Source organism: Balaenoptera acutorostrata, chromosome 5 (genome assembly GCF_949987535.1).
Source record: "Balaenoptera acutorostrata chromosome 5, mBalAcu1.1, whole genome shotgun sequence".
In the NCBI taxonomy this organism is placed as follows: domain Eukaryota; kingdom Metazoa; phylum Chordata; class Mammalia; order Artiodactyla; family Balaenopteridae; genus Balaenoptera; species Balaenoptera acutorostrata.
The window spans coordinates 130,754,773-130,770,238 of record NC_080068.1 but is presented as its reverse complement, the minus strand read 5'-3'; the positions used below and the strand labels follow the sequence as shown (position 1 = coordinate 130,770,238).

Here is a 15,466-nt window from a genome sequence, read left to right as displayed (position 1 = left end):
CTTTGATAAATATTGTTCCACCCAGGGGAGATTAAGAGTAGAAGGTCAAAAAGAGGAAGGGGCCGAAACTAGATCCTTATCACAGGCTCAAAACAACTGGAAAACATACAGAACGGTTTTTACATTACGACAGGGAATCCAACTTGTGGAGATAGGAAATGGAAACAAACTGTCTGACACCGTAGGAGTGGACAAGGTTACTCTCCTGTTCAAGTCAGACGTACAACAGAGATACATCTTTTTTACTTAAAATTGTCAATGGAAAGAGCAGAGCCAGAGAACCTGAACTTTGTATATTACTCAAATTTAATTTTGGTGTCTTCAACCACTTCCCCCAGGAAAGATTTCCACCCTGGCTGTTAGGTGGGAAAATCCCACTTCCATTCCCCATGATTTCTGATAAGAGACATCTAACTGTGACCCCAGGAAGCAAAGGTCGGGGTTTTCAATTGGAGCAAATCAGCCCCTGAATAAACCAGGCCGGCTGACCACATTAGTATAGTGAGTGCCCCAAACCTTACCTCTCTCATGCACAGAACACCCCAAAGGGCAACTTCCATAAGCAGCCCCTGTATGTAGAGCTGAACTGAGGCTCTGTCCTCAACACACACCCTGCTTGGCCCTTCCTGTACACTGCTAGACGGCCAGACCTAACCTCCCCCCCAACCCCGCTTCATCTTCTCCCAATTGCCAGCGAGGTGGTACGCAAAACAACCAGCTCTCGGCTGCACCCTCATACCATGTTAAACCCAAGAGTCAGGCTTTCCCCAAAAGCAGTGGTTCCCAAACAAACACGTAGGGGCCCTAAAACACAGAATGCTGGCCTCCAACCCCACCGTTTCTGGAGTCAGAGGTGGGATCCAAAACTCTGCAGGTCATGTTGCTGCTGGTTGAGGACCACATGCTGAGAACCACTGCCCTCAGGAACTCAATAATGATCTCAAGTTTTCCTGAATCCCAAACATTGCTTGCAACACTAAATAAAGCTTAACATGCCTCTTGTTCAGGGACAACTGTAGCCGCTGTCAGACTGTCAAGAGGTGACCATTCCACCAAATGTTGAGTAAAATGGTCCCCCGGGACCTGGCCCCTTTCGACGCCCCAGCCGGGAGTGCAGAGGTAGCATGTTTTTTATCTGAGCAAGCACTCATTTGCTGAACTCGTGTTTATTGCATCCCTTAGAAGACAATGTTTGGGGGGAAGGAATCCCCCCAGAGTGAAGTGGCAGCCCTGGGGACTTGGCATGGTACCCGCCATATACCGGCAGTCGTGTCTTCAGGTTCCCAAACCCTGCTGAGTCCATTCCTGTCATCTAACTTTCTGATCCAGAACTGGAACCCGGGTGTGCAAAATGCCCCACGGTGTACACCTGCGGGAAAGAGCAGCTACCGTTATCACTCCAAGAGTTGTCTGCCTCTCTAATGAAGGCTGCTCACTTGTCAGTTCTGAAGTGACCACATGCCTTGACCACAGTCCCACATGTTAACCTGCTACGAAATGCTGTTGTGTGAACTGGGCAGGACTTTAAGTTACTTGAGAAACAGACTTATGATTTATTCTTATTGTCACCCCTGCCCTGATGAGTCTTTGGCCTAATACACCTCTTGTTTATAGTTACAAATAACTGTGCATTCTGGGGCATGGCGGCCAAGATTTCCACTTTTTAAAGCCTCCACCATCGCAGGCCTCGTGGAAAATTCTGGAAAACACATTTTTCATTGTAATAAGCCCGTTTTAAACTGACGCTAAATGCCCTCAAATCTCTTAGACTCTTTAATACAGTAAATATAAGTAATACCACACACACAAAAATCCTGATTTATTCCCTGTTTCTCATACATCATTGGCATCATTCTACTTAAAACGCAACAGTGATGACTCCAAAAAAAAAAAAATGTTTAGAATTTAATCATAAGTGCGTGTTAATCTGAGTAACTTACGTACAGAAAAGAGTTAGTACACCACAAGCATTTTCTACACTTTTATTTTGTGGTGATTGCGAGACAAACACAGTCCAAACATGAGACTTTTCGTCCTCCCTCCTGAGGACTATCTGACTCCAAAGCTCATGCACCCCAAGTACAGCAGTTGTCAGGTTGGGATAAGGCTTCTCACCAGGATGCGAGTTCCTCCCTTCTGAATCCCTTTCTCATCTCTAACAAAAAGGCCACACATACATGTGGTTGAGAGGCGAGGTCTTCTTTACACTCACCACCAGGGGGGGCACGGGAGCACAAGAGCTTCACACACCCTCTTCCCGCCTGGCCTCCGCCTGAATCCGCCTGAATCCGGAATCTTAACCTAGTGCCGGAAGGGGCGTCACAAGCAGCCCGCACTGTCAGGTACGGAAAGGGTCTCTTCTAAGGAACACTTACACATACTCTCGCTGCCACGCCTTCTCTACCAGGGCAGTGCAGGTCTCTTTTGGTTCCGTACTTCTCCCATGTGTCCCTATTCTCTGCCTGCACTCTCGCTGCAAATCACCTCTGAGTCAGATTCTCTCCCAGGCAGGTGCATCACCGCCCCCATTTAATAAGTCAGGCGCTTGGCGGAGACGCGTTAACCGTTTCAGGCCACTTAGGTGCCTTTCAGCACGGGCTGCTCTGGGCCCGAAGCCTTAGTTCCATCTGTGCACTAATGAATTTAATCACGGTCGGCAGTCGGGGCGGTCAGGGGAGCTGACGCGAGAAAGCGCTCTAAGACACATCCCCGACTAGCAAGCTTCAGTCAGAAACTACCTGCAGGGAGCAGGGGGCCCCGGGGAAGAGACAGCCCGCTGCTAGAATTATTCCCGTAGCACGAAGGGAGGTCCAGACTGGGACTCCAGAGGCACTGGAGAGTGGGAGAGACGCAAACCAGCAAACAGCTGAAGGAAAGTGCCACCCGCCGCCGCTCCAGGCAGCCACGAGCCAGCACGTGGGCCAATCCAGTGGTGGGGGCGCTCGTGGCGCGGGACCGGGGGCTCCCGTCAGACCGGAGGCCCCTGCGCACCAGGAGTCCCGCCCCACGCCCACTCCAGACACGGCACACAGACACATACGGACACAGACACACATGCACACACGACATATACACAGCCTGAGTGATGACTTAGCACCTCACTGCCGGAGTACCCTGGGGAACAGAGACGCATGTGTATGGAAGTTCATGCACACACAACAGCACCCGCGGCCTGCTCTGCTCAGCGACTGTACCGGGAAGGCCCCCGCGAGTCAGACAGGAGGCAGAGCTGGGTCAGAGAGGCACTGCTTCCCTCTCCTTAATGAGCCCATGACCAGCACCTAGTAAGTGTTTCCCCAGGTTCAGCAAGAGACTGCCCTACCTCCGCCCGCCCCACCCCCTCACCGGCAATTAAATCCACTCTGGTTTTCTCACTCAGTTTGTAAACAATTCTGAGCCCACCCCTTGGCCATTTTCCTGGGGCTCAGTTCCCTCTAGCTCTAGAATGAAGGGGCGAGGGGAAGACACACCCCATTTGATCTTCCAGAAGAACAGTAAGAACTAACGAGAAAGTGTTTAAAATTAAATCAGAGAAGCTCCCCACTCTGTGGCCGTGTGTGTACGGTAAGTTTACCAGCCCATAAACAGATGTGACCGACACAACCTCATGCTGAAGTATGTACAAGGGTCTGAGAGTAAATGAACTGGCTACCACTCCTTGCTCTGGGCAAGCGGTCGCCTCTTTGCCATCTTCTTCTCTAAGTCACTACAAGGTGTCAGTGTCAATCATTACCCTCTCCAGGTCCTGCCGCAGGTGAGTGAACAGCTGCAGCCTCCTAAACAAGACATCCTGCTCCCGCTTCGCGAGATTGTCCTCTTCGTCTTTCTTTGGGGTGATCAGGGGCTTGTTGAAGTTGCCCTTCCTCTTCAACTTCCAGTACTGGTACAGGAAGTCCACCAGCTCCTCAGGCAGCCGCAGGGCCCTGGCAACATCCAGCAGGTCGACGAAGGTGTAGAACTCATCCTCCAGCTGCTGCAGCTTTTGCTTCCGGACGCTCACCCGGCGGGCCTCCTCTGGATTCTGCCCGAGGCTGCCAAAGGGCTCCAGCGGGTCCCGGGGGGAGCACTCAGGGGCCCCATTCTCCTGAGCGGCCCCCTCACCGAGGCTCTCCTCGGGCTTGCCATGTGAGCTGTGCTTCGGGCAGTAGGACTTGAACTTGACTTCGTCGTTCTCAGCCAAGATGGTCTTCATCTCCAGGCCCCGGTCGAAAGCACAGGTCACGTGGAAGGCTGTGCGGCAGTTCTTCACAGAGCACTGGCAAGAACACGCAGACAGCAAGAGGAGAGAGATTAGGGAGTGACAGTGACTGAGGCCCCGGGTGCCAGGCACCCCCTCCCGACACACGCACAGGAAGAGCTGCACTTGGGGCGCGTGCCAGGACAGAGAAGCTTCACGAGGATTAACCCTGGCAGATCCAGTCGTGTTTTAAATAAGCTACAGCTTGGGACTTAAGGGAACTCTTTTTCATAAACCGAACCATGACTCTCCTAGAAAAGCAACTGCACCCAAAATCGCCTCCTAAAGCAGACACAATCATACAGATGGCACGTGTAGACAAAGGGGGCCCTGGCACTCCGATTACACTCAAGAGAACGTGTGCTCAATATGCAGAGTACATTCTGAGGCATTCATTTGTCTTTTCTTATAGGTCTGGGCTTTTGTAATGTTTATATAAAAAGCCTGAGCGGTGAGAATCTCCTCAGGAAGAATGACCACTCGCCAGAGTTTTTAAAGGAACGTGGACCCTCCTTTCCAGCCCACAGCCAGGACGAGTCCCAGCGCCAGTGGGAAAAGAAGTGGCACGCCCCTCCTCCAGCAGGGAGGGCTGCTCAAGACGGAGGAGGGTGAATTAAAAACTCCCGAAGACTGGAAAGGAAGAGGAGGCCAGGACAATCCAGGACACGAAGGACGGGCCTGGTCTCCGCACCCGAGGAAGCTTGGCCAGACGCAGGGGCTGCCAGGCCAGGGGGCACCAAGCTCCGAGACCTGTGTGCGCTTCGCCTGGCAGCGCAACCGTGAGCGACCTGCTGCCTGTGGGTCGAAGGGAGGTCGATCTAGAGGCCAGGCCTCACCCAGCTCTGCCCCGTCCTTACCAAACGCCTCCCCCCACTCTCACCACCCCACCAGGGAACCCCGTGGTGTCTCTGATCCAGCCGGCAAGCCAGAGGCCTAGCAGGAGAAAAGCGATTTCTCCCCATCTGATCTTGCTAGGCGAATTCCTGGAAGGAGGCTCCTTGTGGTGACTGAAGCCAGTCCCTTAAAAAGCAGCACTGTATTGTGTGAGGCCAAGGGATCCCGGGCACGCCAGGGCTGCAGAGAGGAGCAGAGCCGAGTGGCCCCAGGCCAGCTGACAAGCTTCATTAATTAAACTCATTCAGTAAGACCCCTGCACAGCACCACCACACACCGCAGAGGCGTGGGCTGGGGCTTCTTCCCCTAATCATTTCAGTATTAAGAGGTGACTCACTGCCAGTCATGATTTCTTCCATTATTAAAAAGTCGCTTTTACCCAGAAGTACAGAAAATCTAGCTCCCTTCACAGAAAATCAATTCCCCCACTGAAAACACTTAAAGCGCATGAACTAACATAAATCTGTAATTTTATCTATAATAATAACCTCAATTCCAAGAAATGTGTGAAATCAGCTTTAGTGGCAGAACACACACACACACACACACACACACACACACACACACACACCCGGTCACTATCAGTACAAGACAAAGTGCTCCTCCCTCCTAGCAGGCAGCCAAGTGGGAAGTAAAGTGGGAACAGATGACGGAGACACTACCAGTGTTGGCTTAAACGACACTTTAACTCGGCGCCCCGACCTGAAAAGAGGAACTCGCCACAGCAGAACATTTATACGGGGCTTTGTAAAGACGCCAAATGGCCTTCCTCTGGGTTTTCCTATTCAGGTTGACTCAGCAAACAGATGTTACAGAAACGTAAGCCAGAGCCTTTCCAGCTGCAGACATTTCAGACAGGAATTCTTTAATAAAATCGGTCTATTCTGTGAAGATATGAAAAATCATCAAACACTTCCTTGGCCTCTCCTCCTTCAAATTCATGTTCTGGGAAAAAGAGGTCAACGGCAACAAAAAAGTCATTTTATCGTCTCTCTTCAAAAGAGACACAGAGATCCCAATCGACTGCCTCCTGGAAACATCAGTGAAGGACCTACTCAGTAAAGGGCGTAATTTCTACCCTCAGAAGAACATCGGGTAACTTGGAAGAAAACGATTTCCATTTTCCTTGGTTTGCCCCAGCTTGTTCCCTGCAAATGTTCACATGGGTCATCTCCACACACACACACACACACGCCCAGCTCTGTGTCTTTTTTTATTTTGTGGCTTTTAAAAAATTTCTCCTCCACTCCCTCCTAACACAACTCTCAGGCCAGAGGCTTTTGTCATGTTTTAATTTTAAGCAGATTCCATTCACATACAAAAATCTGCACTATTTTCAAGGTCCACAGCCAAATCCCACCAGCTGTCTCATGCCTCACCCTCTGAATATTTTGTTACATTTTGGATTCTTGAACACCAGTGGAAGTGATAACGAAGAAAAGCACAACAGCTTGGCGTGTAAAATGAAAACTTTTAAAAAGAAACACCAGTCAGTGGATACCTTACAGAGAGGAATATTTATCAGCCAAAATACAAACTGAGTTTGCCAAATGAGGTCATTTCTTTAAAACCCACGACCGGCAGTGTGACCAAGCCTGTGGGGGGTGTGTGTGGGGGTGTGTGTGTGTGTGTGTGTGTGTGTGTGTGTGTGTGTCTGTGGTGTGTGTGTGTCTGTGGTGTGTGTGTGTGTGTGTGTCTGTGGGGTGTGTGTGCGCGCGCGTGTGTGTGTGTGCCGAGCTGCCGCTGCGCGTCCTGCATCAAGAGAGAAGCCACCCCAAAGCGGCACCTCTGCCCACGGGCCGTGACGTGGGGACCGAGGAGAAGCCGGTGTCCCTGCGCTGGCGCCCCCCCACAGACGCAAAGGGCCAACGGCAGCCACAGACAGCGTCTGGAGACGGTGGTGGGACAGCACCTCAGGCCTCCGAGGTCACGACTGTCTAGACGCCAAAAACGTGAGGCCCGGAGAGGAACTGCTCAGGCAGCGCTTTAGATAACACCAAGAAACAGTGCGCCGTCGACAGTCTCTCCGTGATTCTGTCATCTGCCTCATGGCTGTCTACACCTGCCTGTACGTGGACGCAGAAAACGCAGGCCGACTTCTTACGTACAAGCTCCCCTCCCCCAGCCCCACGGTGCCGTAAGAAAATCAGATATTCAGACTGGGCAGAACCCCTGGTGCAGCACCTCATGGGTGTCCCTCTACCCAGCCGGTCGGTGCTCCAAGGAGTCCCCGTTTTACCAAATGCAAAAGGGCTGGCGTGCCAAGCTGATCTCCAACACTGGCGCCAAGACAAGACACCCCACGCGCACACCTCTGAAACCAGCGGCGTCGGGGGCGGCCACAGGGGCAGGGCTGCCGCTCGGCAGGCGAGAGGGTGACTGAGCCTCCAGTGCCGAGACTCCAGTTCTTCCCCAGAGCTGTCGACCTGTGGAAAGAGCTGCAATGCCAGGCCTGGGGCAGGGAGGGAGAAACCAGACACAAACTGGAACTGCCTTGCAGCTCAGGCGGACTTCTGCGTTGCCCTGTGATGGTTACAGCTGGGGTTCCGGCCACACTGGACACTATCCACCAATAACGGTGTGTATACGGGGCTGGAGACGCCCCTCAGCGACCTCAGAAGGGCCGTGAGAAGCTCGTCCTGCCTCCTGGATTCTAGCCCCATCTCCAAGCCCTGTGACGGTTAGTTCGCAGAGCCCTCCCCCGTCCCGCTCCCTGGAACACGCGGAAGGGTAATAATGTCATCCTGACTGAGCTGATTACCTGTATGGAGGCCCCAAACTTCTCATTGCAGAGGCTGCACACCAGCGCCCACCGACTGCTGGGGATGTGAGACACCTTCGTGATGGGCTCCATCTTCTCGGGGCTGCCGATGCTCACCTAGAGGCCCAAGACATGACGAGACAGGGTGGCAGAGGTCGTCAGACAGGGGCTGAACGCAGACAGCAGAAACTTAGAGCTCCATTCCTTCCCCACGGCCCTCCTAGCAGAGGGTGCCAAGGGGCACTCACGCTCCGAGCGCAGGTGAAACCCCACCTTAAAGCACCAGGACGGCACGGGGGCCGGCTCTGGGCCGACTCCACGCCCTCCTCGGGGGGCCATCCGACACAGACGTCCTGCTTGTAAAAACGCTCAGACACCCCAGTGTTCACTGCTCACCTGAGTGACAGCAAAGACAAGGTGATCTACTACACCTCCGGTCCACTCCGAAGTGGTCAAGACTGGAAATCCATCTTAAACATACCACAATCAGTTGTGAACGATGGAGCAGAAGTAAATATTGACCACTTTTAATCTCTCTCTCACTAAAGAAAACCATTCTCTTCAGTCAGAAACTACCACTACATACAAAGCGGAAAACTACCAAGATAAATAAGGTCCCCTCCCTCTCCATATTCAGCCTGGATCACTGAACTGCATCCCTGTTAATACCAAACCGTGAGATCCCATGCTACCAAGACCCAAGTCGTGAAGCCTCAATCCAAATCACTCCCAGATACTTTTCCTCAGGAGGAAAATGCACCAAAATCATATGCCAAAAAATGCTGAAATCTGAATCACAAATGATAGTCTCAGAGTGAGCCAAGCAAATTAAATTAGTCAAGGTCTGGGACTTGAAATAAATTAGACCAGACCTGAAATTAAAAAGGTTGAGGCTAAGTAAGAATTTTAATAAAAAATCACAAAAATGTGACCTAGAGCAGTGGTTCTTTAACCATGACTGTGCTGTATGCATGGCTCGCCAGGCCCAGGAGTTTACGGCCCATCCCAGGGAAAGGACAGAGCCACACCCAGGCCGCAGCGTGCACGCCCGCCGCGGGTCCGCTTCTGGGAGCGTGACAGCAGCGGAGGGTCAGCTGCAGTGGCATCAGAAGGGAAGTCTGAACACCTCCACCCAGAGTCCAACTCACTGCTGCCTCCAGTTAACATTTCCACAAATTTACACACCACTGACTAGATGACAGCGTGCTCGAGATTCAATTTAAGGTGGAAAAAAGGGTAGCAATTCAAAGGTGTCTTCTTACTCATCAGCTACAATGTGGCCCAGTGATGAATGGCTCCCAAGGTGAACCACCAAGAAGGGCACCCACCTCGGGGATCCACAGCGCACAGCTGACGTGGACCCACTTGGTCCCACTGCGGGTGGGCTTCATCGCTCCGCCTTTCTTGGGACACAACAAACACTTGGGCTGAACCCCCAGGGCACACGTCCGGCACAGCCAACTGCCCTCTGGGACCTTGAGAATTCCGTAACAGGCCTGTAAAGCCACAGCACATCCCCAAGGAAAAGAGAGAAAGAGAAAGAGAGTTATTTTTACCCTGTGTGTCTATGACTTTTAAAACGCCTAGAAAGATTTTAACAGAAGCACCCCCAAAATAGAGGCACTCCTTTCAGGAAGAGTGCCGGGCAGCCTCACAGCAGCAGTCAGAAGGTGGGTACAAGGCACGACGTACTTACCTACCAGAGGGTGGTCCTGAAAACTACCTGAGGACAGAAAGGTTTGTAAAAGATCTGCCGTGTTGCTACAGATACCCATCTATACCAAGTTTCTAAATACTGGGCAGTAAATCCTCAAAACTCTCTCCAGGGCTAGATGGCGGAAGGCATCTCTCTCTGATTTACTGATGTAGGTGGGCTATAAAGTGAGGGAAAAAACACAAAGCGGTTGAGAGCCTCCCAAAGCTATTACACGAGACACCAGTGAAAACGAGAAGCACCTAAGGAGCAGCCTCGCTCCCTGGGCTAAGCAAGCTCTACTAACCAGGTGCCGACACCCCGCCTGCCTCCCACACACAAGTGAGCACAAGAGGCGCGGAAAAATGAGACATTCTAGACAAAGAGAATGTGGTCTCTTTGGCGGATACTTAAAACAAAGCCTGCTTTGCATAAGATGGTAAATTACACAAGACAGCAAAAACTGCAGGAATCAAGGCAACTTAAAGTCATTAAGAGGGTTCAAAGAAAGAAAAGGCAAACGTTAAAGAAGTGAAGAAACAAAACCATGATGGTACCAGGAGCACATTCAGAGCCTTTTAAAAACACCAAACTGTTCAGAACTTTATCCTTGAATGAACTACAAGTCAGGAAGTGGAGAGACAGAGTAACATAGTTCCAATTCTCCAGACAGGAAAAACACAGCCGCTATGCAATCTGAATATCCAGGACGCAAAAAGAAAACCACAGGATGATGGTTCAGGGACGTTAAGTGACACTAAGATTGGAGCTTAGGAGCGCTGTGTCGGTGCCATGAATGAGCCACTGTCAACACAGACTTACTGAAAAAAGAAAAAAAAAAATTTTTTTTTTTTAATAGAGCTGACACTATGAAGGTTTCAAATATCAGAAAGGTCTGTATCAGGCACTCTAGACAAAGTCTCATTTGAAGAGGTAATTTTTTTTTTTTTTTTTTTTTTTTTTTTTTACTGGAAAAGCAAGTCTAAGTAAAATAGAAGATTAAATAAAGGATGCCTGAAAGACAAGTCATGAAGAACATCTCAAAAGAAAAAGGAACCACAGGAAATGCTAACAGGCAATGTGGCACGGCTGAAAGAACAGGAGACCAGGCACGGGGCGTGGGGGCAGGGGCGGGGGGTGGGCGGGGGGTGTCGTCCAGAGCTCCCCGAGTTCCAGTTCCAACTCTGCCACTAACCCGCAGTGGGACACTGAACAGCCCACCCTGACTTGAGTTAACTCATTTATAAACAGAGGGTTTGAGCACTTTTCAAGCAGAACCCTTTTTTTCAAACAAGATTTGTCTCGTGGGGGGGAAAAAAGTAAAATGGCAGGAAAAAAACTGAACCGTCATCCAAGTAAACGGCACCAACAACATAAAAGCAACAATGGCAGTCACACTGCTCATGACCTTGAAACAACAAAGCCTCTATAAGAATTCTCCATTATCCCAAGGAAAGCGCCTGGATAATTTGAAAATCCAGAGCTACAAGATGGGCTGTAACATGACTTCATAAGCAAGAGACTTGTGGTCTCCCCATCAGGATGAGATGGGACAAGGTCACCACTGGTAAAGTCCTCAGGCAGAAGGGAAACCCAGGAAGCAGACACGTTATAAAGAAAACAACAGTCAGGAACTTCACAAAGCAAACTTGATTCTTCTTCCCAAGAGGTCACCCAAGCCACTGTCCCACACAAGCCTTTAAGTTTGTTTTAAATCTCAGCATCAACAGGTGAATTCAAAGAAAGTACCTCTGGAGAGCCTATTAACTAAAGAGTGTATGTGAACACATGTCCCCACAGAAATACCAATTACTTCATTATTGCATTAAAAAATAAATGAAAGAGGTAAGGGTCAAGACTAAGATTCTCCCCCAAGCTTTTTAAATTACCCAGTACCCAACCTTACTGAAGCAACCGCCAAATCCTATTGACATCACGGAGGACAGGAAATAACTTTCAAGAAAAGGGGACCCTTTCCGCTTGTTCAAGGGCTCAGCTTTATATACTAACATGTTAGCAAATGTTGTGTGTTGAATAGTGTCCGAAAAGTATATGTTAAAGTAAGTCCTAACCCCAGTACCTCAGAATGTGACCTTATTTGGAAATAGGGTCACAGTAGATGTAGTCAGTTAAGATGAGGTCACACTGGAGTAGGGTGGGCCCTTCATCCAACGTGACTGGCTGGTGTCCTTACAAGAAGATGGCAACATGTGAAGACACAGATGCATGGGGAGGGCACAGAGTGATGGCAAAGCCAGAGACCAGCGTTGTGCAGCTGCAAGCCAAGCAACGCCAACAACTGCCAGCAAACCACCAGGAGCCAGGAGAGGCGAGGAAGGATTCTCCTTCGGGTTTCAGAGGGAGCATGGCCCTGCCGACACCCTGACTTCAGACTTCTAGTTTCCAGATAGCAAGACAATAAACTTCTGTGATTTTAAGCCATCCAGCTTGTGCAACGGCAACTAACACAGCAAACTAACTGCCTTTTCAAGAGTCCCCCCGCCCCCTGCCCGCCAGGGTTCTCAATAGCTAAAGCCAGGTGCTGGAGCAGGGCAGAGGGGCTCATACAGTCTAAGTAAACCTGACTTCCGTGGATAGGAATAAAGATACTATGCGAAGAAAGAATGAGGTCCACAGAGGATCCTATTCTCCTGGTTGTACAAGTAACAAGAAACCCTTCAAACACTAAGAACCCATCAGGAACAAAAAGATGGGCACACGTCTTTAACTCACGGACCCTGTCTGGAGGAACCACCCCAGGGGGCTTCCTTCCGGGCCCCGCTGCCCACATACCTGGTGCACACAGATGTTGCATTTGTCACAGAACACCATCTCATTGCCGTCCTCACCGTCAGGCGACTGGCAGACGTCACAGACAACGTCTTCGTCATATTCAATCCCCAGGCCTTCTTCAGTCTCTATAGCATGATTCATATTATCGTAGCATCGCTGTTCAAATTCCTCCAGGACCCTTTCCATGGTGTATTCATCTAACTCAGGCATTCCTGGAGGGAAAATGCCACAAAACCATTTTAATAAACCCATACTAATAAATATAATACTATTTATACTAATAAAAATGCACAGTGAATAAATAACATTATAAACAAATCTATCCTGAGTGCCCCCAAATATTTTCTATTGGATGTCCCTCAGACCCTTCCAAGGAAGGGTCTTTAAATTCAAAGGCAGAAAGAGACTTCCACCCAACAGTTTGCTCCTTACGGTCAGGCACTGAAGATGGAGTGCTTGCTGTAAAAAGATCAATCCCAAAAGGGTTCCAGGATATTAAATACATATATTGTTAGACTGTCATTTCATTACAATATTATATATAACAACTAGCATGTAAGTGACTTCAAAACCATGACCACCTATTATGGTTTGGGTATTTTTTTCCAAAAAACATTTCCATTCTTGCTACTTAAAATGGTACTCTAAGAACAGATTTCACTGTGAACACTCAAATGTTTTTTACCTGGTTTATCCCTCCTTACCCTCTGAATTTACTAAGTTGAGACGCATAGTTAGTCAGACACATGAAAGACGGAAACACAAGGGACGTCTCAAGCAAAGGAGACAGACAGCTCCTGGTGAATCAAAGAAAATGCATTCTTATGCAAGAATGGCCAAAAACAAACTTCAAGCGGTTATCGTGGTATGGTTATAGCTAGTGGTGGGGATAAGACTTTTATTTTCTTCCATTTGTGGACGTGTTCCAAACTTCCTACAATGAAAATACTCATGCAGAAAGAAAAAACAGCTTGTAAAAAATATTCAAACACACGTAACTGGCAAGAAACAACAGAAGTGTCATTAGGGCCAACAACAACTTATATGCATTATCATAAATTCAATTAACACTTCAAGTTTTTGAAAACTTGGAGAACACATTAGCGCTGACACTGTGATAAGCCCTAAAAACACGTATTCAAAAAAGCCACCTATCATCTCAAACCTTATTTCATGACGAGATCGTTTCCGTGTGGCCAGGGGGCTTCATCTCAATTCCTCCTACCAGTTCTGAAAACACCACTGGCTTTGAAAATACAGTCCTATGCCCTATAATTAATTTTTACCATTAAAAAGACCAATAAAAGCTAAGACAAACGTCTTTAAGCACGCGTTCAATACATGTTCTACAACTGCCTCGCTTATCCGGCCAAAGTAGCCAGCACCGCCTTGCATTCTGATGAGTCAGCCCAGCACTCACCACCTAGACCATCCACTGAAGCCCCCGGTCCCTGGCCGTCTGTCCCTCTGCCTTAACACAGGACACCCAGTCGGTCCAGTGTGTTACAGTCGTCTTTACAAAGTAGGATCTTATAGTCTCTGAAGCTAAAACATAGCATTCAGTTCCAAGAGAGCACTGAAAACTTCTGAACAGATTCCCACCTCCTAGCCTGCCAACATCCCGGCCACTAACACCTAAAACCAAGGACCATAAGGAAGGAAATCTTCTTTATCAAAATATCGGAGTAACAGCTCTCCCAGCTCCGTCCACACCATCATTCCCATTCAAAGGCTGGGGAGCGGCATGCACGGCAGCCTGTTGCAGGCCAGGCCCTGTGCTAGGCTCAGGCACCCACACGAAACAAAGTCTTAGTCCTGCACGGCTCTGACATCCACCAGGAAACACTCTGTAAATATCTACCACGTGCTAGACTGCAAACAAACAGCCTGTGCCACCACTTCCCGACCCTGACCTACAGCACAACGCTAATTAATCCTCACAGCCTCTCACAGGAAGCCCAGACTTGGTCTCACTGACTTGCCATCACCACACTTCAGGCAACCCTTAGCAATCAGAAGTGGTGTGTGGGCCGAGATCCAAGTGTCATCCTGGTCGTGACACAAGGAGAGGCAAGCAAACGCGGTACTATGAGCTGTGCGTGCACAAGAACGGTTGACTTGCAGAAAAGATCGCAACGGGCAGGGCACCCAGCTAAGGTAGGGCTCCACCAAAGGAAAGCCAGGACAGATCAACGGGTGAGAGGAGAAAGCACTCAGGTTTGGAAAAGGACTTAAGGGGAATCACCGAGGTGAAAACACGAGGGATGTGTTTGGAAAACGGTGAGCTTGGCTGGAGTGGAGTTTCCTGTGAGAGACTGCAGGCCACGGCTGAAGAAGGCGGCATCCGAATAGCACCGCCGGAGGGGGAAGAAACACAACACCGGGGCAGGAAACTGTGGACCAGACCCTTGTGCGATCTTGGGGAAGCACTGCATTTCTCTGGGCCTCAGTTCCCTTGAGGTAACTGGCGGGGCTGCGGGGTGTAGGTCAGGGCAGGAACTGGGAGCCCTGCTTTCCTGCCCGTGGAAAACACCCCTCCTCAATCCCACCGCTCTGTCCACGAGCCGCACACAGACTGAGTCCCTCTCAGCACACCTGCCGCAGCTGGACATGCGCGTCTCCAACAAAGAGCCCGTGATCCTGAGACCGGACCGAGGCTGAGACGGAGCTGGCGTGGCCAGCGGCGAGGAGCCTCTCCCCCCCCCGCCGCAGGCCTCGCGCGCTCGCTGCCCATCGTCCGCGAGCGAGCGGCAGGGCCCCCGCCTCTCACCCATCTCCTTCAACTCCTCGTTGGTCAGTTCCAGCCACGCAGCGTCCATGTCGTTGAGGTCGTAACGACACACGCTGTCGGCCAGCGTCCGGAGGTCAACGTAGCCCAGCTCTGGAGGCTCGGAGCCCGACGAGACGATGTATTTCTTGGGTCTGATGAACATGAGGGACTTCTCTTCAGACACGACCCTGGTTAACAAGAAGACAAGGCAGCCGGGTTACCCCTCCTGCCACAAGGAAGGAAGTCTGCCAGAAGGCCCCAAGCGAGCTTCCACCTCCAGCCCCCAAACCCTAGGCCACTGCCAGGTTCAGAGAGTTA

General features: G+C 50.2%; 1 protein-coding gene across 9 annotated transcripts in view; it reads right to left on the bottom strand.

Annotated features, from left to right (window-relative positions):
• The window catches only part of JADE1 (jade family PHD finger 1), a 198,574-nt gene that overhangs the window by 9,196 nt on the left and 173,912 nt on the right, over positions 1 to 15,466 (bottom strand). For all 9 annotated transcript variants that reach the window (XM_057547482.1, XM_057547484.1, XM_057547487.1 and 6 more), the window contains 5 exons: positions 15,149 to 15,336; positions 12,379 to 12,590; positions 9,221 to 9,388; positions 7,893 to 8,009; positions 3,734 to 4,255 (listed from right to left, as the gene is read on the bottom strand). In XM_057547482.1, the coding sequence (XP_057403465.1) occupies positions 3,734 to 4,255; positions 7,893 to 8,009; positions 9,221 to 9,388; positions 12,379 to 12,590; positions 15,149 to 15,336 (1,207 nt within the window). The remainder of the gene's footprint in view (positions 1 to 3,733; positions 4,256 to 7,892; positions 8,010 to 9,220; positions 9,389 to 12,378; positions 12,591 to 15,148; positions 15,337 to 15,466) is intronic.